Source organism: Triturus cristatus, chromosome 7, assembly GCF_964204655.1.
Source record: "Triturus cristatus chromosome 7, aTriCri1.1, whole genome shotgun sequence".
NCBI classification, from domain to species: Eukaryota; Metazoa; Chordata; class Amphibia; order Caudata; family Salamandridae; genus Triturus; species Triturus cristatus.
The window spans coordinates 1,872,340,843-1,872,366,322 of NC_140590.1; the positions used below are offsets into that span (position 1 = coordinate 1,872,340,843).

General features: G+C 50.6%; 1 protein-coding gene across 6 annotated transcripts in view; it reads right to left on the minus strand.

Annotated features, from left to right (window-relative positions):
* Positions 1–25,480, minus strand: part of LOC146813555 (uncharacterized) — an 88,834-nt gene that overhangs the window by 48,832 nt on the left and 14,522 nt on the right. For 4 of the 6 annotated variants that reach the window (XM_085620331.1, XM_085620332.1, XM_085620330.1 and 1 more), the window contains exon 4: positions 14,999–15,100. In XM_085620331.1, the coding sequence (XP_085476457.1) occupies positions 14,999–15,100 (102 nt within the window). Of the gene's footprint in view, positions 1–6,153; positions 6,405–14,998; positions 15,101–25,480 lie in introns of those variants that run through there. The other 2 variants (XM_085620334.1, XM_085620333.1) reach the window with 1 other exon arrangement.

Sequence of the window (25,480 nt, forward strand, 5' to 3'; positions counted from 1 at the left end):
TGTGCCCTAAAATACCTGAACAAAAGAAAACACTCCCCATCACAATATTAAGAGGCAATATTTAAATGTTAATGACACCTTGCAGTGCAACCGAAATTGGCAGCGGTGCTGTACGCAGATACCTATTTTTTAATTTGCCGAAATTAAGTTAAAAGGTAAGACTATGTATGAAAGATGCATTGGCTGACGGCTGGGTAATGTCCTCCGGAGCAGCGTTGTTATCTCTTGCGGTACAGCAAGGGAGTCGCTGTAAAAGTCAAAGAACAAGCGCGTGTCTGCCTTGTATAGTTGCAGTGCGCAGTGAAACTAAAAGCTGAATCAAGCGCGCAGTGGGAGCATGGGAGTGAGCGGTGGGAGCGTTTGAGGCAGAGAGCAGACGCCATGTGCATGCACATCGCCTGTCCGTGCGCGCACATGGTTTGTCTCCCTTCGCGCACCAAACAGACAACAATAGTCTCACCAAGGCAAAGCGGTGCATGCGCTGCGTTCGCTAGGCGAGACCTAAAAATAGAAACACAAGGATAGGAATATAAAATGTAGTGAGAATTACAAAACCGGCATGTTATCCATCTATTCTAGAAATATTTATTTTAAAATATTAAGTGGGAAACATCAATGTTTCCATTAACCAAGCCTTATATGATGATGAATGTGCTGGATTGAGCGTCCATTGAAATTGGGTGAAGGCTGACAAATGATGCTACATTTAAACTGAGGCTCTGACTGAGTGTCAGAAGGAGCGCCTCTTTCCCTACGGGTCCTTGGTTCCCAAAGGTACATTCTGACTGTGCTCTGTGGGTAAACTGAAAAGGACAGGACATGCCCTGGAGCCTGTTCCTCATGAGACGCAGGCAGCAGCGGATGGATACGAGTTCTTGAAAGAGTGCAGGTTCCCGACATGAAAGCTCACATTGGATCCAATCTAGAAGACGGGCCAGCCACCTGCAGACACACCAGGGCGTCTGGGACCACGTTTACATCACTGCGGGTTGGCCACAACAATTGTGTCCTTAAATATACCGCGTTGCACGTGTGGGCTCAGAGCTGAGGGTGCACACACAAAGGGCACAGCAAACGGATGAGCTTTGCTGGGGCTGCGGAACAGGGCCGGATGCCACACACCGCGGTCCCTACTGGCAGCACCGTGCCCACCGCACCTGGCCCTCACAGGCGCAGGCCATGCACACTGGTTAGGGGATGTAAGGGGGGGGCACAACGGTTTTGGGGGCGCATAAGTGGGTGGAACGTCAGATGTAGTTAAGGTGTTCTAGGACCGGGCACTCAGCAGGGTCAGACAACCTGCACGGTGGCATTGGGGAAACAAGGACTGAGACATGTCTGAAGCTCAGACCCTGTACCCAGTGTTCGCGGTGCATGGCCAGAAACCGGAAGCAGCGGATTAATGCTCACAAGGGCTACATGCAAGGCCTGTGCCAAGGGAACACTGCACCGGTCCCGGCTGCCTCCAGTACTTTGTGTGACTCGAGGGGGGGACCACACCGTACCCCCAGTGGCTGGGGTGCATGGACGAAGGGCCGGCTGAGCGCCTCTGGAGGCACTAGGGTGTGAGCTAGGCTTCGGATAAAGGTCATGCCCGCAACATTAACGCCTCCCCCCACCCAAATGCTTCATTGGTCGAGGCTATAAGAACACAGTTGAGGTTAAAGGGCCTGCAGTGCACTGCAGAAGGCCACGTGCAGTGGATGGGTGGTACTCAGTCTGTACTCAGTCAGTACACAGGCTACTCATTGGCTCCACTGTCATTGTCTACTATTTCTTCACCTTCCTGCCAGGGCGCCTCCACTGTCCTTCCTGCACGGCCGGAGGAGCTCCCTTTTCCTTGGGAAGAAGTGCTTTGCGCTTTTTAAATCGAGATTGAGGATGTGGGTGGCCCACCCTCCGGTGCCCCATTGAGGATGTGGGTGGTCCACCCTCCGGTGCCCCTAGGAAACAAATGCTGGCACTGAGTGGCTCAGACTCACAAAGACAACACGTTTTAAGGATTTGGCAACAGTTGTTCATGTCGAAGGAGAAGTCATCTCAGATGTGTTTTGGGAAAATGTAAATGGACTAATGAGACATTTTCTGAACATTGTGCCTATTGATATGAAAAGACAAACCTTTTACACTGAGTCCGAGGTATCAAGAGGCCACAGGAGGTTTGGCAAATTCCAGTGGTGTTGGGATCCGCACCAGGGGTGGTTCTGAGATGATGGAGTGGATGCTGACTCTTCAGAGAGGATGTGGGTGGAGAGCAGATGAAAGGCGGGTGGTTTGTTGTGGATCTAGAGTCTAAATCTGTGTGTGTTGCTGCTCGATGGGGTTATTCTTTTCCACGATGGATTGAACATCTGCATATCATCAAACCAGATGTAATCTGGGGTCAAAGATGAGCTGTTTTTATAACCAAGGAACACATCTTCGGTCACCAGACAGATGTGCTGTATTGCAGATACAAGCTCTTATGTGAGAGGCGACTCTCTATCAGAAGCATACATCTGAGGAACTCTATGCGGCTTTCACCTCTCTTACTTCGAACACTACGGACAGCGGAATATTCTAGGACCTATGTGTGAGGGCGATCTTTTATTTTATGCATCGCTCATAAAGTACGGTTTGGAGTCTTAAAACCAGGGAGAGTGGCTGTGAAGGGATCTGCAGGGCTGCTAATCTTGACTGCTGGAGTGCAAGAATGCCAGTGTGCTCCTGGGCGGAAAAAAAAAGGTCAACAGATTATTGTACAACCATGGAAATAAGACGACACACTTTAAAGACCGAACAATGGGCTTAAGAGGAAGCATGAAGCTGCAGTGTGGGTGACCGTGTTACGTACACTGAAATGAGAAGATACAACTGAAAGAGAACAATGCCCTATTACTTACCAGTAATCTTCATTACTCCTGGTCCCGTTGTCCTCGTCCCATTCCTTAACAAAGTGGAGAATACCAAAGCAAACAACCCGGCCTTCCGAACGCCCACAAACACCACGGAAAGCACACCAAAAGCAGCACCCCAAAGAAGCAAATGGGAGATCCACAAGAAAAAATAAAGGCAGGAGCGCCCAATCCCAAAGCCCCCCAACCAAACAAAACACAGCCAAAACCCAAAACAAGCAGGGGATGACCAGAAAAACCCCAAACAAGCAGGGGACGACCAGAAAAACCCAAAACAAAGAGCCAAACCAAGATGCCGCCACCCAAAGGGCAGACAACGGACACCAGGAACCTCCAAACCAATCACTGAGGAGGAGAACCCAACAAGAAAGGACTAGAGACTGACCCCACCAGAACGACAGTGACGAGGCGACCACAAAAGAAGACCCAGAACAACCGGACACAGCAAGGATCGAGGGCCACACCGAGAGGAACACAAGACCCAAGTCAATGCCAGAAAGGAGGCCAAGCACCCAGAGCCACGCCCGAAGAAACAACAACCAGACACCCACCCCCAGAACCATCAGCAGAAGGGGGCCCAGAAGAAGCAGAAGCACCCACAGGACACAAAAAAGCCAGGAAGGGCACCAGACCAGCGAGAAGACAGCCAAGGACCGGAACACCACCTGGCCTCCGGAACCCAGCAGCAAAAACAATAGAGAGCGACTCCCGTCAGACAAGGGAAGAATGCCACACATTGCTGAAAGAACCCACAACAACCACACCAAAAAGCAGAGGGGAAGGAAGGAGGGACCGAACAGGCCCCACTCAAAGTAGGAGACAAAGGAACAACACGACCAACCACAGGACCAACCCCAACATACCAGGGGAAGCCCCCAGCAGAGTGGCAGAGATAGAAGAGGATTGTGCCAGACGAAAGAACCAAGACACCGACCCAGAGGACCAATCAAGAGCAGGCCCAAACCAAGAAGGAAGGGAGCAGCGACCACCAGCAAGGCCCCCAACTCAACAGCACCGGCAACAGCGGCCCCAGAGGAACCAGCCACAGAAACACCAAGAGGTGGCCCAGGCCACGGGGAAAGAATGGCCAGCAGCCAACACCAGTGCAGACAGCTGCAGAAAGGCCCCAGACCCAGAGAAGAACCCAGGGCACAGGGACAGGCCAACAGGCCAGGTCTGAGGCAACCGCCCGGCAAGCAGGAGACACTGGGACATAAACCCAGCAACCCGCGGCAAGGGGGAGGCCAGAGGCGCCCCCGCAAAACAAGGCCAACAACAGCTCCCCGCACAGGGAAAGCCAGGGACGGACCCCAGAAAACCCGGAACCAGACCAGGCACAACCTGAAGAAAGGGGAGAGGCAAAAAACGAAGGCCACAAGACCAGGGGAACCCAAAGAACAAACAGGGATAACCGGGACGAAGACAAAAACCCCTAGCAAGGGTGACACCCCCAACCAAAAAGCAGAGGGCCAACCACAGGGGGGGAAACACAGGACCGGGGAAGACAAAGCCACCAGGCACCGACCAAGAACCCAGAACAGGGAAGAGGAAAATCCCCAAACGAACCAGCAGCCGAACCAAGAGCAGCCGCAAATGGGCAAAACAGAAGAGAAAAATAGAGAGGCCCAAGGCCCAACCCTGCAGACGCTCCCACAAGAACCCAGCAGACTGAGCAACAGACACGCCAGCAAATAGGAGGCCACCAACACGGAACCCCACGGGCCTGGGAGGAGAGGCACAGGGACAACCGCCCAAACCCCAAACCACCAGGGGCATCAGGGAAAGACACAGGACCCATCCACAGCCAGGCCACCCAGGGCACCCGAAGCGACAGGAAGACAGGGAGGTAGCCAAACAGCCCACACAGGCCAGCCAATGCCAAGGCCCAGCCCTCACCAGGGAGGCACAGAATAGAGCCCAGAGGAGAAGAACAGAAGGCCAGCCCGGGCCCCAGCAACACCAGGCCAAAAGACCCACACCCAAACAAAGCAGACAGGGAGGGCATGGAGCTGGGCGCTCAACCCCCGACCGACACCATCGCAACGTCAGGACAGAGGACAGGTGCAGTCACGTGGGCACCGGCAGGCCCAGCGACAACCTGAAAAGGAGAGGCGGGCCGAGACCAGAGCGAGCAGAAGGCAGACACCCAAAGATGACCCCCCCCCCCCAATGAACCAGGGCCCCCACAGCCAGAGCCGGACACAACCTAGCAGGAAAGCACCCCCCCCCCCCCCCGACAGAGACCAATGAGGGGCTAAACACAGGGACAGCAAGGCCAAGACTGACAAGTGCAAAGCCCAGGCCCCACCACAGACCCAAAGTCACACCACAACCCAAGGAGGGACACACCAGGAGAACCCAGAGGTGCACCACCCACCGAAGGGAGAAGGACCAGAAGAGGCCAAGGAAGAAACCGAACCCCAGCAGACCCTGCAACCATAGAACCAACAAAAGCACAGGGACCAGAGACACCACAGGCAGAAAAGGAGCCCTGCAACAGAGACCCAAAGGACCAGGCCCAAACGACCAGCCCCAAGGGAAAAGCGACAGAACCAAACCAACCCATCACCATCCTACAAACGCGGCCCGACAGCAACAAGGCACACCAGGGCACAGGCAAAGTCAGGCCGCAGAAAAAGACACAGCACAGGTCCTCCAAGCAGGAGCGGAAGGGAAAGCCGCAATCCGGCATACACCCCAGGGCAGGCGCTCACCAGACCGAACCGGCCACTCACCAACACCCCAAAAAAGAGAGGCAGAAGCGACATGGGAGAAACCAAGGAGCCAAGAGGCCGAAGCGAAGGACGGCAAATGAACCAGCAGAAGAGAGCCAGAAGACCCCCAAAAGCGACCCATGCCCACCGCAAAAGAACACAAGAGGGGAGAAGGAAACCACAACACGGCACCCAACCCCCTACCAGTCAGACTTTGTCCGCCCGCCATCGTAATGGGCTTCAGTGCTCTATTAAAGCCCAAAGCACCTGGAATACCCAGGCTGAATCCCATCCAGGTACCAACAAAGCTCACCCTGCTGAACGTCTGAGATAAGACGAGATAAGGCGCTTCCAGTGTGGTATGGCCGTAGGCCAAAAATACAAAAAAAATCATCAGAGAATGCACCACCTGCCAAACACCAGAAGACGAGCACATAACCTGTGGAGGAAGAGCCTGCAACCAGAACTACTAGGCTACAGTGACACAAGGATAAATGAATGCAGGCAAAACAGGACTGGCAAAGAAACCGCTACATGGTACTCACCACAGGGGCAGGGAGACAGCACCACACATCCACTACCCCCACCAGGCAGCCTAGGCGCCCTCCAGCAAACCAGCTCCACGTAGAAGGGAGAAGACTGCAGCAACCGGCACTCTGAGGCCATAGACAGGCACGCCCCGCTCCACAACGAAGAACAGCACCAACACCGGCCCCGGGAAAATCCAAAGCAGCTGCAGCAGCATGTCTTTCAGACCGGCCAAGCCACAGGAAGACGCGTCCACCAACCCGGAAGAGACCGGGAGGAACGGCACCCCAGCCGCAAAGGGCCGGCTGCCAACCAACGAGGCTCCCAGCAAGCCCGGCAGGCCAGGAGAAAGCACAGAAGGACGTCGAGGACAGCCCAGCAGCGCGACGAAGACATCCAACGAAGACTGCAAACAGATAAGAACCAGCAATAATCCAAGATCCATTCTGTGGGAAGACAGAAAAAAAAGAACAGGCGGAATGCTGGGTTGGTACAGCGTATGTGCTCCCAGAGGGAGGGGGTGGGGTTAGGTGTCCCAGCATTCTCCTGTACTTTTTTTTCTTTTTTTTTTGTCATGGAGATGGTCATCTTCACGTTGTTAAGGAATGGGATGAGGACTGGAGGGACCGGGAGGTAATGGGCTTGAGGGAAAGCGTGGAGCTGTAGTTTGGGAGACCGTGTGCTGTATCCTGAAATGAGAAGACACAAATTGAAAGAGCGGATAATGAACTTGAAGGAAAGAGTGGAGCTGCAGTGCGGGTGAATGCATGCCATACACTGGAATGAGAAGACACAAATGAAAGAGTGAACAATGGGCTTGAGGGGAAGCATGGAGCTGCAGAGTGGATGATTGCATGCCGTACACTGAAATGAGAAGACACAACTGAAAAAGAAAATAATGGGTATGAGGGGAAGCGTTGAGCTGCAGTGTGGATGACTGCATGCCGTACACTGGAATGAGAAGACTCAACTGAAAGAGCTAACAATGGTGTTGAGGAGAAGCGTGGAACTGCAGTGTGGGTGACCTTGCACCATACACTGAAATGAAAAGACACAACTGAAAGCGAACAATGGTCTTGAGGGGAAGCGTGGAGCTGTAGTGTGGGAGACTGTGTGCCGTACACTGAAATAAGAAGACACGAATTGAAAGAGCAGACAATAAACTTGAGGGAAAGAGTAGAGCTGCAGTGTGGGTGACCTCGTGTCGTGCATTGGAATGAAAAGACACAAGTGAAAGAGCAAACAATGGGCTTGAGGGGAAGCATAGATCTGCAGTGTGGGTGACCACGTGCCGTTCACTGAACTGAGAAGACACAAATGAAAGAGCGAACAATGGGCTTAAGAGGAAGCGTGGAGCCGCAGTGTGGATGACTGCATATCGTACACTGGAATGAGAAGACACAACTGAAACAGTAAACAATGGGCTTGAGGGGAAGCGTGGAGCTGCAGTGTGGGAGACCGCATGCGATACACTGAAATGAGAAGACACAACTGAAAGAATAAACAATGGGCTTAAGAGGAAGCATGGAGCTGCAGTGTGGATGACTGCAAACCGTACACTGGAATGAGAAGACCCAAATGAAAAAGCGAACAACAGGCTTGAGAGGAAGCCTACAGCTGCAGTGTGCGTGACCTTGCGCCGTACACAGGAATGAGAAGATACAACTTAAAGAGCAAACAATGGGTATGAGGGGGAAGAGTGGAGCTGCAGAGTGGATGACTGCATGCCGTACACTGGAATGAGAAGACACAACTGAAAGAGCGAACAATGGGCTTTAGAGGCAGTGTGGAGCTGCAGTGTGGGTGACCGTGTGCCATACACTGGAGTGAGAAAATGCAACAAAGAGTAAACAATGGGCTTGAGAGCAAGCGTGGAGCTGCAGTGTAGGTGACAGTGTGCCGTACACTGGAATAAGAAGACACAACAGAAAGAGCGTCCAATGGGCTTGAGGGGAAGCGTGGAGCTGCAGTGTGGGGGACCGCATGCGATACAGTGAAATGAGAAGACACAACTGAAAGTGCGTCCAATGGGCTTGAGGGGAAGTGTGGAGCTGCAGTATAGGTGACCTTGTGCCGTACACTGAAATGAGAAGACACAACTTAAAGCGCAAACAATGGGCTTTAGAGGAAGTGTGGAGCTGCAGTATAGGTGACCGCGTATCATACTCTGGAATGAGAAGATACAACTGAAAGAGCAGACAACGGCCTTGAGAGGAAGCATGAATCTGCAGTGTGGGTGACCGTGTGCCATACACTGGAATAAGAAGACACAACAGAAAGAGTAAACAATGGGCTTGAGGGGAAGCGTGGAGCTGTAGTGTGAGGGACTGCATGCGATACACTGAAATGAGGAGACACAACTGAAAGAGCGAACAATGGGCTTCAGAGGAAATGTGGAGCTGCAGTGTGGATGACTGCATGCCGTACACTGGAATGAGAAGACACAACTGAAAAAGCAAACAATGGGTATGAGAGGAAGCGTTGAGCTGCAGTGTGGGAGACTGTGTGCCGTACACTGAAATAAGAAGACACGAATTGAAAGAGCAGACAATAAACTTGAGGGAAAGAGTGGAGCTGCAGTGTGGGTGACCTCGTGTCGTGCATTGGAATGAAAAGACACAAGTGAAAGAGCAAACAATGGGCTTGAGGGGAAACGTGGATCTGCAGTGTGGGTGACCACGTGCCGTTCACTGAACTGAGAAGACACAAATGACAGAGCGAACAATGGGCTTAAGAGGAAGCGTGGAGCCGCAGTGTGGATGACTGCATATCGTACACTGGAATGAGGAGACACAACTGATAGAGTAAACAATGGGCTTGAGGGGAAGCGTGGAGCTGCAGTGTGGGAGACCGCATACGATACACTGAAATGAGAAGACACAACTGAAGGAATAAACAATGGGCTTAAGAGGAAGCATGGAGCTGCAGTGTAGGTGACCTAATGCCGTACACTGGAATGAGAAGACACAACTGAAAGAGCAAACAATGGGTATGAGGGGAAGCGTGGAGCTGCAGTGTGGATGACCTCGTGCTGTACACTGGAATGAGAAGACACAACTGAAAGAGCAGACAATGAACTTGAAGGGAAGAGTGGTGCTGCAGTGTGGGAGATCGCATGTGATACACTGGAATGAGAAGATACAACTGAAAGTGCGAACAATGGGCTTGAGGGGAAGCGTGGAGCTGCAGTGTGATCAACCTTGTGCCGTACACTGAAATGAGAAGACCCAACTGAAAAAGCAAACAATGGGTATGAGGGGAAGCGTTGAGCTGCAGTGTGGATGACTGCATGCCGTACACTGGAATGAGGAGACACAACTGAAAGAGCAAACAATGGGCTTCAGAGGAAATGTGGAGCTGCAGTGTGGATGACCTTGTGCCGTACACTGGAATGAGAAGACACAACTGAAAGTGCGAACAAGGGGCTTGAGGGGAAGCGTGGAGCTGCAGTGTGGGTGATCCTGTGCTGTACACTGAAATGAGAAGACACAAATGAAAGAGCGAACAATGGGCTTAAGCGAAAGCGTGGAGCTGCAGTGTGGATGACTGCAAACCGTACACTGGAATGAGAAGACCCAAATGAAAGAGCGAACAACAGGCTTGAGAGGAAGCCTACAGCTGCAGTGTGGGTGACCTTGGGCCGTACACAGGAATGAGAAGATACAACTGAAAGAGCAAACAATGGGTATGAGGGGAAGAGTGGAGCTGCAGAGTGGATGACTGCATGCCGTACACTGGAATGAGAAGACACAACTGAAAGAGCGAACAATGGGCTTTAGAGGAAGTGTGGAGCTGCAGTGTGGGTGACCGTGTGCCATACACTGGAGTGAGAAAATGCAACAAAGAGTAAACAATGGGCTTGAGAGCAAGCGTGGAGCTGCAGTGTAGGTGACCGTGCGCCGTACACTGGAATAAGAAGACACAACAGAAACAGCGTCCAATGGGCTTGAGGGGAAGCGTGGAGCTGCAGTGTGGGGGACCGCATGCGATACAGTGAAATGAGAAGACACAACTGAAAGTGCGTCCAATGGGCTTGAGGGGAAGTGTGGAGCTGCAGTATAGGTGACCTTGTGCCGTACACTGAAATGAGAAGACACAACTTAAAGCGCAAACAATGGGCTTTAGAGGAAGTGTGGAGCTGCAGTATAGGTGACCGCGTATCATACTCTGGAATGAGAAGATACAACTGAAAGAGCAGACAACGGCCTTGAGAGGAAGCATGAATCTGCAGTGTGGGTGACCGTGTGCCATACACTGGAATAAGAAGACACAACAGAAAGAGTAAACAATGGGCTTGAGGGGAAGCGTGGAGCTGCAGTGTGGGGGACAGCATGCGATACACTGAAATGAGGAGACACAACTGAAAGTGCGAACAATGGGCTTGAGAGGGAGTGTGGATCTGCAGTGTAGGTGACCTTGTGCCGTACACTGAAATGAGAAGACACAACTGAAAGAGAAAACAATGGTTTTGTGGGGAAGCATGGAGCTGCAATGTGGGTGACCTTGTGCCGTACACTGGAATGAGAAGAGACAACTGAAAGAGCAAACAATGGGTATGAGGGGAAGTGTGGAGCTGCAGTGTGGATGACCTCGTGCCGTACACTGGAAGGAGAAGACAAAACGGAAAGAGTGAACAATGGGCTTGAAGGGAAGAGTGGATCTGCAGTGTGAGTGACCGCGTGCCATATATTGAAATGGAAAGACAGAACTGAAAAAGTGAACAATGGGTTTGAGGGAAAGCACGGAGCTGCTGTGTCGGTGACCATGTGCCGTACACTGAAAGGGAAGTAGATGAATAAAAGAGCGGCTGGACATAATTAAACAGGTTGAGGCTGTGTTTGAGGCCGTGTGCACGTTGGAAGTATATATTAAGAAGTATATCTTATATAATTTGGTTCAGATGTTTTTTCAAACCCTAAGGAACTGTCAGTAGTTAATGGTGTGTTGGTATGATGAGAAAAATGTGTACCAATGAACCGTGTGAGCGAAAATGTGACACAGTTGGTGCATGAATGGCCAAACACAGACTAAACATAAATTGGGGCCTTTCTGTGAGCAGTGTGGGACACTAAGCTTATATTGGGCTCGAGGGGTGTTCTGACTGTAAGAAGCGCCTTAGGATGTTACTAGTCAGTAGATGCGAGGAGGATAGATTGGTTACACAAAGCAAACTGTGGGAAAAGGCGCGGTTGATTTTATTACTTCCTAGTTGAATGAGAAGGAAAGATTAACTGTTCTCACGGCGGAGTACTTATCCAAATGTCTGGGTGGGTTTTGTGACAGACATTACTACATACTTTATGCTGCAGGGGGTTCGTTTGGGATGGCTGTCCTAAAGTCTTGGTGAAGCGCACTTGACAGCAAGAAAAGTACGATTTTGTGCATAACATTGGGATTCATTATTCTAGGATTTCTTTCTACAATGCACAATATAGTGGTTAAACGGAGAGGATTCATCGAAAGATCACGTTGCGTCCACATGGGGTGGGGAGGATGAAGGAAGGATACACGAGGGGTAGTACAAGAGGTCTTGGGGGGCCTCGTCCTACTAGGGATCTTGGTAATGGTCATTTTCCTAACATCTAACAAGAAGGGAGGCAGGAACTAAACTGTCGCTAATTGGTTCGGAACTAATAAAACCACAAGGAGACAAGAGGGGACGGCAGGAGCAGGGAGGGGCGGGCACCTATGGAGGAAAGACCAGTGCGGCTGATGGTTTGAAGTGACCGGGTCAAATCGCCTGACTGACTAAAGGTTAGGATGGCAGGGGAGGTGTCTGACACATAGTAATGGGCCGAACTGCAGCAGACGACATGTTGCTGTAAGTGGGAGAAATGTATGGGGGGAGCTGGAATGTAGCCTGTGGTGTGAGGATTGAGGATGTGAGAGTTGGAGTGGAGCCACGTGGTATAATGATGAGGAGATGCCGGGCACCTTGTACACGATGTATAATCACAGAACCTTATTGGCATCACACACATGGTCACAGGATCAGTAGTGCCCAAAGATGCATTGTTAGGGCCCCTTTCTCCATGTGCTCTCGCTTGGCATTTCCTTTGCTCAATATCTCTTTATCGTTTTACCACGTGGTGTCCATTTCTATGTGTTCTACGTAAGTCATTCATTTACTTTCCTTATATAAACCATATTTGGATACACTTGTTCAGTCTTTGGTAAATTATTAATATTAGTTTCAAAGTTCATCAAGTCCTGTCAGTTACATAACTGTTGTTTCCCCCTGATACAGGATGCGCTGATGGCTCACAGCCTGCCTCACTCCACATCAGGTTCAAAGTGCATCTACATATATGGTTTTGCCTTTTTACATTTACATGTGTTCTACTCACTTCAGAGATTTTCTGGTGCATTGAGGGGATATGTAAATTGGTTACCATAATACGTGAATTGACACTTAGAGGTCCATTACGATGGCAGACAGTCCACCCGCCACGGCAACGGCAAACGGGACCGCCCGCAAGAGGTGCGGTGGTCCCGCCATGGCAATCAGGATGCGAACGCCACCCTGGCGGTCGTGTCCCGCATTATTAACATAGCGGCGGGCGGTGCTGTAAGCAGCACCCGCCGCAATGTCATTTATGCATGGTGTGCATTGGCATGCACAACGTGACAGGAACCGTGCGGTGCCTGCCACCTTGTCCATGTCAATGTTAGGGGGTACCAAAGGTACCCCCCAAGTGCAGCCCCCCACACCCCTGGGGGCCCGCAATGGGCCCCCGCAGCGAAATCCGCATGCCTTTCCATGGCGGAGTCTCCGCCATGGAAAGGCATTGTTTATGCCACATACTAATATGGATGGCGGTGCAAGGCACCACAACCATATCAAGGGCCTTTTCCGCCCAGTCGCGATTCTGACCGGTGGAAAAGCGGCAGACAGTCTTTCTGTCCGCCGCGGATCCCCTCGCCATCCCCGCCGCGGAGCCCCTCGCCATCCTAATATGGCGGGAGGTGATACGGGGCCATCTGGCGGGCGGATCGCCACAGCTGGGTCGGCGGTGGCGATCCGCCCGCCATCCTTATGGGGGCCAAATTTTGGAAACATATAAATGTGGGGTGCTATAATGTGTGAGATGATTTTACACTGTATCACTTCTGCACTATATATGTAAAAAAAAAATAGTTTTGGAACATTGAAAATGAAACTGCTACACTGTTGGAAATATCGTACGAGAGTCGTTCACAGATAAAATAGCTCCTATATTGATTCTGGTTTACACTGTCCCTATTTCAGAATTGTAATGGCCTTCATTTTACTTGTAAACGTTTATGAGTTCAGGATTAGTTACATTACAATGTGAAATGCTATGGTGGTGGTTTTTGCCCCATATATTGTAGGTTATACGGTCTAGTGTTGCAAATGTTATCGAAATGGTGGTAGGACTATTGTTGATTTAACATGTGATTATGGATAGCAAAATAGGCTCAGCTGAAGGCGTCATGCCGTAAACGTGTCGGCCAGAGTTCCTTTTTTTAATATGTTGTCATAAGCATAATAAATAATGCTTTATAAAAGGCATTGTAAGACGTGCTCCCTATAAGAATGTTTGTGTATCCGTACTAGATTTATGTATATTAAACTCAAGTGCTGCCTTCACTGAACCCTCCACCCGCTATTGTTTCATAATGTAAAAGTGACGTTTATTATTGCTTTTCTGTGAAGTGAGAGGAGGTTCACACCTCCAGAGCTAGTTGTTAGTTGATGAGGTGTGACTGGCACCTTCAGTAGGTTTCCAGAGGGTCAAGGATGAGGAAGAGGGATCCCATCCCTCAGGCCACAAGAGAGAGGAATTGTTGTCATCACCCTAGACCAACACTTCAGAATCCAGGCGGAGACCACTGAGTTCCAGGGTACCTTTCCCACACAGTGGTGAGACACAAAACGATGGACCCCCAAAACTCTCACAGCTCACCACTATCCATTGGCTGTAGACTGTATGGGGAGCCACTGAAGGGTGGGGGCTCACATGGGGCTGCATTGCACCCCTGTAACACAGCAACACTGCCTGTACATCAGACTGGGCAGGCCACCCATCTTCCACAGTTTAACAAAGCCACCCAGCTCAAGGCCAGCAGATGAAGGCGGAGGCTTTCGCCAGGAAGGTGGGCACCATTGGTACTCGGGTGCGTAAGCCTGTCCTGTGCTGAGCCCCAACCTATTCCCCAGCTCCGTAGACAGACTAATGAAGGTTCATGGAGGCTCTGGTGGCCACATTTCCAGAATGCGCAAGTCCATCGAGAGCTTGGCCTGGCCTGGATGACTGCAACACGATCTACCGGGCTATGCTGGGTGTGCGGGGACACAACTGTGACCTCGGGGTCCTTGTGACTGGGAAAGACAAGATCATCAATAAACTCCTGAAGGTTCACAGAGAATAACACATCATCGCAAGTTCACGCGACAAGGGCCTGGCGAGGAGCGCCTCGGGACTTGGGTGTTAGTTATGGCAATTGATAAATCATGAAATCCCGGAGATCAATACTTATCGATGTAATAACGAATGCCGATTACCAGGTTCGCCGTTTGACTGAGTGATAACAGGCTTGCTACAGCACCACATTCAGATGACCTGGTATAACCTGGTGTTTTTCATCCAGTGCATTTTAGCAGGTTTGACCAGCTGACATGTATTGGCGGGAGACTTTGATTGTAAGGTTTTACTGACAAACTCATAAATCAGACCCCTGTGAAAACAATGGTTGAATGAGTGTTGGAATCTCCCAATCGAGGCCTCTGTGCTTTTTCTTCTTAAATAAGATTCCTGCTTCTTTTTCAAAACATGTCATGATTTGCATGGCCATTTTTGCTGTAAACCTTACAAAGACTTCCCTTTAATGTTTGCTGACCTGAGCTGGTACCATTGTGGGTTTCACTTTCATCCATGCCCACGTTACCACTCCAGTACTGGTGTCCACTGAAGACAGCATCATGTTCAGTACTCGCATATGCTGTTAAAAGAGAATAAAAACAATGATTAATGCTTCCAAATGTTAGTACTTACATTGCTGAATCCATGCACAGCGGAATATGTCTGTGTACTCACGTGGACCCTTGAAAACACACAGACAAAGTTATGAAACATGTAATAAAGAACATAAAATGTTATATACCTTGATCCTTAAATAATGCAAGATCTCCCTGGACGAGGCTGAGCCACTCAGAGGTACCGAAGGTGTCCCTGTGATGAAACATGCCACAGACCAGTGGGTCTCCCCTTTCTGGAGCAGCGCTATGGCATGGGGTGGGGGCATTTCTCGTCATTCCTAAAAAACACGGCTACCTTGTGGTTCCGGGTCATAGACACTGTTCGGGGGGCCAACAGCGATGCCCCTGGGCAGAGATGTCCTTGCGCTTGTGAAGAACTTTAAGAAGTCACTGTACGGGACATAGCAAATGATGTCAAGCTACAGCGCGCAGGGAGACTGGTGTCAAGCTACAGCGCGCAGTGAGACTTGTGTCAAGCTACTGTGCGCAGTGAGACTGGTGTCAAGCTACAAGGCGCAGTGAGACTGCTGTCAAGCTACAGTGCGCAGTGCAACTGGTGTCAAGCTCCATCGTGCAGCGGAACTGGTGTCAAGCTACAGCGTGCAGCGGGAACTGGTGTCAAGCTACAGCGTGCAGCGGGAACTGGTGTCAAGCTACAGCACGCAGCGGGAACTGGTGTCAAGCTACAGCACGCAGCGGGAACTGGTGTCAAGCTACAGCACGCAGCGGGAACTGGTGTCAAGCTACAGCACGCAGCGGGAACTGGTGTCAAGCTACAGCACGCAGCGGAAACTGGTGTCAAGCTACAGCACGCAGTGAAACTGGTGTCAAGCTACCGCATGAAGCTGAACTGGTGTCAAGCTACAGCGCACAGTGGACTTGATGTCAAACTACAGACCGTAGTGGAACTGGTGTCAAGCTACAGGATGCAGCAGAATTGGTGTCAAGCTACAGCACGCAGCAGAACTGGTGTTAAACTACATCGAACAGCAGGACTGGTGTCAAGCTACAGCGCACAGTGGAACTGGTGTCAAGCTACCGCGCGCAGTCCATCTGGTGTCAAGCTCCATCGCACAGTGGTACTGGTGTTAAGCTACAGCATAAAGCTGAACAGGTGTCAAGCTACAGCGCACAGTAGAACTGGTGTGAAGATACAGCGAGCAGCAAAATTGGTGTCAAGCTACAGCACAAAGCGGGAACTGGTGTCAAGCTACAGCACGCAATGCAACTGGTGTCAAGCTACAGCACACAGTGGAATTGGGGTAAATCTACAGCCGCAGTGGAACTGGTGTCAAGCTACAGCATGCAGAAACATTGATGTCAAGCTACAGCTCGCAGCAGGAACTGGTGTCAAGCTACAGCGCACAGCGGGACTGGTGTCAAGCTACTGCACACAGCGGGACTGGTGTCAAGCTACAGCACACAACGGGAACTGGTGTCAAGCTACAGCGCACAGTGTAATTGGTTTCAAGCTACAGCACGCAACGGAACTGGTGTCAAGCTACAGCACGCATAGGAACTGGTGTCAAGCTACAGCGCACAGTGTAAATGGTTTCAAGCTACAGCACGCAAAGAAACTGGTGTCAAGCAACAGCGCACTGCGTAATTGGTATCAAGCTACAGCACGCAGTGGAACTGGTGTCAAGCTACAGCGCGCAGTGGAACTGGTGTCAAGCTACAGCGCGCAGTGAGACTGGTGTCAAGCTACAGCGCGCAGTGAGACTGGTGTCAAGCTACAGCAAGCAGTGAGATTGGTGTCAAGCTACAGCGTGCAGTGAGACTGGTGTCAAGCTACAGCGCGCAGTGAGACTGTTGTCAAGCTATATTGCGCAGTGCAACTGGTGTCAAGATACAGCGAGCAGTACAACTGGTATCAAGGTACAGCGAGCAGTGCAGCTGGTGTCATGCTACAGCACGCAGTGAGACTGGTGTCAAGCTACAGCGCACAGTGAGACTGGTGTCAAGCTACAGCGCGCAGTGAGACTGGTGTCAAGCTACAGCGCGTAGTGAGACTGGTGTCAAGCTACAGCGCGCAGTGAGACTGGTGTCAAGCTACAGCGCGCAGTGAGACTGGTGTCAAGCTACAGCGCGCAGTGAGACTGGTGTCAAGCTACAGCGCGTAGTGAGACTGGTGTCAAGCTACAGCATGCAGTGCAACTGGTGTCAAGCTACAGCGAGCAATGCAGCTGGTGTCAAGCTACAGCGAGCAGTGCAGCTGGTAGCAAGCTACCGCATGAAGATGAACTGGTGTCAAGCTACAGCGCACAGGGGAATTGATGTTAAACTACAGCACGTAGTGGAACTGGTGTCAAGCTACAGGACGCAGCAGAATTGGTGTCACGCTACAGCATGCAGCGGGAACTGGTGACAAGCTACAGCACGCAGAGGAACTGGTATTAAGCTACAGCGCACAGCGTAAGTGGTTTCAAGCTACAGCTCGCAACGGAACTGGTATCAAGCAACAGCGCGCTGCGTAATTGGTATCAAGCTACAGCACGCACTGGAACTGGTGTCAAGCTACAGCGTGCAGTGGAACTGGTGTAAAGCTACAGCGCGCAGTGAGACTGGTGTGTAGCTACAGCGTGCAGTGAGACTGGTGTCAAGCTACAGCGTGCAGTGAGACTGGTGTCAAGCTACAGCACGCAATGTGACTGGTGTCAAGCTACAGCGCGCAGTGAGACTGGTGTCAAGCTACAGCGCGCAGTGAGACTGATGTCAAGCTACAGCGTGCAGTGAGACTGTTGTCAACCTACAGTGCGCAGTGCAGCTGGTGTCAAGCTACAGTGCGCAGTGAGACTGGTGTTAAGCTACACCACGCAGTGAGACTGGTGTCAAGCTACAGCACGCAGTGAGACTGGTGTTAAACTACAGGGCGCAGTGAGACTGTTGTGAAGCTACAGTGTGCAGTGCAACTGGTGTCAAGCTACAGTGTGCAGTGCAACTGGTGTCAAGCTCCATCCTGCAGCGGAACTGGTGTCAAGCTACAGCGTGCAGCAGAATTGGTGTCTAGCTACAGAACGCAGCGGGAACCTGTGTCAAGCTACAGCACGCAGCGGGAACTGGTGTCAAGCTACAGCACGCAGTGGAATTGGGGTCAATCTAAGGCCACAGTGGAACTGGTGTCAAGCTATAGCACGCAGCAGAACTGGTGTCAAGCTACAGCATGCAGAGGAACTGGTGTCAAGCTACAGCGCACAGCGTAATTGGTTTCAAGCTACAGCACGCAATGGAACTGTTGTCAAGCTACGGCGCGCTGCGTAATTGGTATCAAGCTACAGCACGAAGCGGAACTGGTGTCATGCTACAGCGCGCAGTGGAACTGGTGTCATGCTACAGCGTGCACTGGAACTGGTGTCAAGCTCCATCGCGCAGCAAAATTGGTGTCAAGCTACAGCACGCAGCAAAACTGGTGTCAAGCTACAGCGAGCAGTGGAACTGATATCAAGCTACAACATGCAGTGGAACTGATTGCAAGCTACAGTGTGCAGCGGAACTGATGTCAAGCTACAGAATGCAGTGGTACTGGTGTCAAGCTGCAGTGTGCAATGGTACTGGTGTCAAGCTACAGCGCAAAGTGCAACTGGTGTCTAACCCCATCGCGCAGTGGAACTGGTGCCAAGCTACAGCATGAAGTTGAACTGGTGTCAAGCTACGGCGCACAGTGGAATTGGTGTCAAGATACAGCGAGCAGCAAAATTGGTGTCAAGCTGCAGCACAAAGCGGGAACTGGTGTCAAGCTACAGCATGCAGCGTAATTGGTATCAAGATACAGCATGCAGCGGAACTGGTGCCAAGTTACAGCGCGCAGGGGAACTGGTGTCAAGCTACAGTGTGCAGCGGAACTGGCGTCAAGATACAATGCGCAGAGGAACTGGTGTCGAGCTACAGAGCGCAGTGGAATTGGTGTCAAGCTACAGCGCGCAGTGGAACTGGTTTCAAGCTACAGCGTGCAGCAGAATTGATATCAAGCTACAACACACAGCGGGAACTGGTGTCAAGCTACAGCACGCAGCAGAACTGGTGTCAAGCTACAGCATGCATCAGAACTGGTGTCAAACTACAGCATGCAGCGTAATTGGTATCAAGATACAGCATGCAGCGGAACTGGTGCCAGGTTACAGCACGCAGGGGAACTGGTGTCAAGCTACAGTGTGCAGCGGAACTGGCGTCAATATACAATGCGCAGAGGAACTGGTGTCGAGCTACAGAGCGCAGTGGAATTGGTGTCAAGCTACAGTGCGCAGTGTAACTGGTGTCAAGCTACAGCGTGCAGTGGAACTGGTTTCAAGCTACAGCGTGCAGCAGAATTGATATCAAGCTACAACACACAGCGGGAACTGGTGTCAAGCTACAGCACGCAGCAGAACTGGTGTCAAGCTACAGCATGCATCAGAACTGGTGTCAAGCTACAGCATGCAGCGGAACTGGTGTCAAGCTACAGCGCGTAGTGCAACTGGTGTCAAGTTACAGCATGAAGCTGAACTGGTGTCAAGCTGCAGCACACAGTGGAATTGGTGTCTAGCTACAGAACGCAGCGGGAACCTGTGTCAAGCTACAGCACGCAGCGGGAACTGGTGTCAAGCTACAGCACGCAGTGGAACTGGTGTCAAGCCATGGCACGCAGCAGAACTGGTGTCAAGCTACAGCGCACATTGGAATTGATGTCAAACTACAGCGCGTATTGAAACTGGTATCAAGCTACAGGACGCAGCAGAATTGGTGTCAAGCTACAGCACACAGCGGGAACGTGTGTCAAGCTATGGCGCGCAGCAGAACTGGTGTGAAGCTACATCGAACAGTGGGACTGGTGTCAAGATACAGCACACAGCTGAACTGGTATCAAGCTACAGCATGCAGTGGTACTGGTGTCAAGCTACAGCACGCAGTGCATCTGGTGTCAAGCTCCATCACGCAGCAGAACTGGTGTCAAGCTACAGCACACTGTGGAATTGGGGTCAATCTAAGGCCACAGTGGAACTGTTGTCAAGCTACAGCAGGCAGCGGGAACTGGTGTAAATCTACAGTGCACAGCGGGACTGGTGTCAAGCTACAGCACGCAGAGGCAACTGGTGTCAAGCTACAGCAAACAGCGGGACTGGTGTCAAGCTACAGCACGCAGCAGGAAGTGGTGTCAAGCTACAGCGCACGGCGTAATTGGTTTCAAGCTACAGCACGCAGCAGAACTGGTGTCAAGCTACAGCATGCAGCAGAACTGGTGTCAAGCTACAGCACGCAGAGGAACTGGTGTCAAGCTACAGCACGCAACAGAGCTGGTGTCAAGCTACAGCACACAGTGGAATTGGGGTCAATCTAAGGCCACAGTGGAACTGGTGTCAAGCTATAGCACGCAGCAGAACTGGTGTCAAGCTACAGCATGCAGAGGAACTGGTGTCAAGCTACAGCGCACAGCGTAATTGGTTTCAAGCTACAGCACGCAATGGAACTGTTGTCAAGCTACGGCGCGCTGCGTAATTGGTATCAAGCTACAGCACGAAGCGGAACTGGTGTCATGCTACAGCGCGCAGTGGAACTGGTGTCATGCTACAGCGTGCACTGGAACTGGTGTCAAGCTCCATCGCGCAGCAAAATTGGTGTCAAGCTACAGCACGCAGCAAAACTGGTGTCAAGCTTCAACGTGCAGTGGGACTGAAGTCAGGCTACAGCATGCAGTGCAACTGGTGTCAAACTACAGCACGCAGTGGAACTGGTGACAAGCTACAGCACACAGTGGAACTGGTGTCAAGCTACAGCGCGCCGTGCAACTGGTGCCAAGCTCCATCACGCACCAAAATTGGTGTCAAGCTACAGCACGCAGCAAAACTGGTGTCAAGCTACAGCGAGCAGTGGAACTGATATCAAGCTACAACATGCAGTGGAACTGATGTCAAGCTACAGCACGCGGCACAACTAGTGTCAAGCTACAGCGTGCGACAGAACTGATATCAAGCTACAGCTCACAGCGGAACTGATGTCAAGCTACAGTGCTCAGCAGAACTGGTGTCAAGCTACAGCATGAATGATATCAAGCTACAGCGTGCAGTGGAACTGATATCAAGTTGCAGCACACAGTGGAAATGATTTCAAGCTACAGCCCAAAGCGGAACTGATGTCAAGTTACAGCACACAGTGGGACTGGTATCAAGCTACAGCACGCAGTGAGACTGATGTCAAGCAGCACGTAGTGGGACTGATGTCAAGCTACAGCGCGCAACTGAACTGATATCAAGCTACAGCATGCAGTGGAACTGATATCAAGCTACAGCATGCAGTGGAACTGATATCAAGCTACAGCATGCAGTGGAACTGATGTCAAGCTACAGTGCGCAGCGGAACTGATGTCAAGCTACAGCGCGCAGTGCAACTGGTGTCAAGCTACAGCATGAAACTGAACTGGTGACAAGCTACAGCGCACAGTGGAATTGGATTCAATCTACGCCGCACAATGGAACTGGTGTCAAGATACATTGAGCAGCAAAATTGATGTCAGGCTACAGCACAAAGCGGGAACCGGTGTCAAGCTACAGCACGCAGAGGAACTGGTGTCAAGCTACAACGCACAGCGTAATTGGTTTCACGGTACAGCATGCAGCAGAACTAGTGTCAAGCCACAGCACACAGCGTAATTGGTTTCTTTTTTTTTTCATTTTATTTAAGAGTTTTTTCCCATATAATTTGCACAGGGCTCGACACATTACATAAACAACAACAATTTATACACACTGTTCACTACTGTCATTTTCTTAAACCTTAAATAGTTCATAAACAATCATATATTATATACAGAATATACTATCAATTAATTATAATCTAACAAAATATATTAGCTCAAACGACACTCTTTCCACTTAGTTATGGGCTCCCAGATTTGTCTGCCTAATCTTCTCCCCTTTTTTCCCTTCCTTGCATAAATTGCCATCTCCAAATTATAAATCTTTGTTAGTCTAGCTAACCAACGGTGAAAGGTCGGGGGTAGGGGTGCAAGCCATTCCGCAGCAATACACAATCTCAATACTGCCATAGCAATAAAAATAAAACAATCATATTCGAGTTGCCTATCGCAATTGTTGACTCCTAACAATATAATCACCGATGTTAATTTAATCTCTAATCCTAGTGATCTAGAAAAGAAGACCTCAATGTCTTTTTGTATTGTTTGCATATGCGGGCACGTAGCAAAGATGTGGACTATATCTGCCTCTAAGCTTCCGCATCTTGGGCAATTAGTACCTGCTGTCCCTCCCCATTGCGCTATTCTAGCAGGGGTGTAATATAATCTATACAGAGTTTTATAATGTTGTGCCTGGAGTGCCGCGGAACATAATATAGTCTGCCCCATTTCTAATGAAAGAAAAAAGAATTCTTTCCCTACATCCAATTTTTGTGCCCAGTTTTCCGCTCCTTTTTCTAAATCATCCTGCTTAGATTCTATCAATTCCGAATAGAATCTTTTAATTGTACAATCGGTTCCTCCCTGAATAATCTCCATAATTGGATTTTTCTTAAATCCTGCCTGCCCTCCCTTCTTAGTTACCATAAAGCTTCTAACCTGTAAATACTTAAAAAAATGTCTTGAGTCCAGTCCATATTTACGTTGGATCTCCGAAAACTGCATTATCCCCTGCTCATCCAAAATATCACCAATCTTATTTATTCCCTTCCTTCCCCATTCTTTAAACACAAAGTCAGAGAAGATATCTTGAGGTAAGGAGGGGTTCTCTCCCATTCTTGTATACCAGTTATACCTCCCAAGGCCAAATTTCTTTGTGAAAGCTTTCCAGATATGCTGCCGTAACTGTCTTAAATCTGGTCCTTTTAAAATAACTCGAATCCATCTGCTTCAAAAAAACATTTTCTGCTGCTGCTCCTAATGCTAGCCCATATATAGCAATTGTACTAAAAGCCCCTTGTCCTTCAATTTCTGCCCCCCCCAATTAGGCCTGCCGTATACTGCAGGGCAGCTGCCCAATAATAAAGTTTTAGGTCGGGTAGCGCCCATCCCCCCCTATGTCTCAATGCCCTCCTCGTCTTGCCCTTGGCCCAAATAAATCTGTTTATCACGTTCTCTAAGGTTTTAAACCACTTATCCTCAAACATTAGGGGAATTGCCCTAAATATATATAAACATTTCGGGAGGACCATCATTTTAATGATATTTGTACGACCCATAATAGAAAGATGTAAATTATGTAGCCTATCTAGATCTTTCCTCACCTTAACTATTATTGGGGCTATATTTTTTTCCACCAGAGTCTCTAAGGCAGAGGTGATAGTTACACCCAAATAAACACCTGAGTCCACCACTCTGTGATCCAGGCAGTGCACATACTGGTTCTTAATTATTTGTGTTTTGGAGCTATTCAGCGCATACCCCGATATCCGTCCAAATTTAATTGCCTCGATCTCAATCTGTTCTATTGCCTCTGTTGGGTTTGGTGTTAGAACCGCAACGTCATCGGCATATGCTAATATCTTGCACTGTCCCAAACGTGTAATTAGTGGATCTATTCTTTCGTTCATCTCCAGCCTACGTATTAGCGGATCCATGTACATCGCAAACAATAGCGGTGAACAGGGGCATCCCTGTCGTGTTCCCCGTTTTATTTTCACTGGAATAGTGGAGCCAGCATTTACTCTAATAGAGGCTACCGGAGCTATATACAAAGCCTGCAGTGCCCTAACGTATCCTTCCCTAAGCCCTGCTCTCTTTAGAGTGTACCACAGATAGTCCCAGAAGACCCGATCGAAGGCTTTCTCTGCATCTAAAAGCATTACCGCAATCGGTTCTCCTGTGACTTCTCCAACATCAAATAGTGTAATAACCTTCCGCGTATGATGGGTAGTACCCCTACCGGGTATAAAGCCGTGTTGATTATTACTAACAAGGGTATGTATTATACTAGCGAATCTCGTAGCTAATACCTTTGAGTATATCTTCGTATCCCCATTCATTAAGGTTATCGGCCTATACGAGCCTGGTTCGGTAGGTGGTTTCCCTTTCTTTAAAATTATCACAATATCCGCTCCTCCCCATGACGCCGGTATAGAAATTCCTGCCTGCGCCTGCTGTAATGTAACCAGAAGATCTCTAGATATCTCATTCCAAAATACCTTATAGAATTCGATCGGTATTTGATCCGGACCCGCTGCTTTGCCAGAGGGTAAATTCTGAATAGCGATTGGAATTTCAATCAATCAATCAATCAGTGACACTTATAAAGCGCGCTACATACCCATAGGGTCTCAAGGCGCTGGGGGGGGGGGGGGTGCCGCTACTGCTCGAACAGCCAGGTCTTCAGCTTCTTCCTGAAGGAGAGGTGGTCTTGGGTCAGGCGCAGGTCGGACGGGAGGCAGTTCCAGGTCTTGGCGGCCAGGTAGGAGAAGGACCTTCCTCCTGTAGTCGCTCTTCGGATGCGGGGGACGGCGGCGAGGGCGTGGTTGGCTGATCGGAGGTGGCGTTTGGGAGCGTAGAAGTTGACTCGGCTGTTGAGGTAGCTCGGGCCTTGGTCGTGTAGGGCTTTGTGTGCGTGGGTGAGGAGGCGGAAGGTGATTCTCTTGTTGATGGGGAGCCAGTGAAGGTCTCTCAGATGTCCGGAGATGTGGCTGGATCGTGGGATGTCGAGGATGAGTCTGGCTGAGGCGTTTTGGATCCGCTGGAGTCTCTTCTGGAGCTTGGCGGTGGTCCCGGCGTAGAGGGCGTTGCCGTAGTCCAGTCGGCTGGTGACGAGGGCCTGGGTGACGGTCTTCCTGGTCTCAGTGGGGATCCACCAGAAGATCTTCCGTAGCATGCGTAGGATGTTGAAGCACGCCGAGGAGACGCTGCTGACTTGCCTGGTCATGGAGAGGGAGGAGTCCAAGATGAAGCCCAGGTTTCGTGCATGGTCTGTCGGTTTGGGTGCGGTGCCCAGGGCGGGAGGCCACCAGGAGTCGTCCCAGGCGGAGGGAGAGGAGCCCAGGATGAGGACCTCCGTCTTGTCCGAGTTCAGTTTCAGGCGGCTGGTCGTCATCCACTCGGCTACCTCTTTCATCCCTTCGTGTAGGTTGGCTCTGGCGGCGGCGGGGTTGTTGGTCAGGGAGAGGATCAGCTGGGTGTCGTCGGCGTAGGAGATGATGCTGAGGTGGTGTTTGCGTACGATGGCCGCGAGGGGGCTCATGTAGACGTTGAAGAGGGTGGGGCTCAGGGATGATCCTTGGGGGACGCCGCAGATGACTTCGGAGGCCTCTGACTTGTACGGTGGTAGGCGGACTCGCTGTGTTCTTCCGTCGAGGAAGGAGATGATCCATTCCAGCGCCTTGTCCTGGATTCCGATGTTGCTGAGGCGCCGTACCAGGGTGCGGTGGCAGAC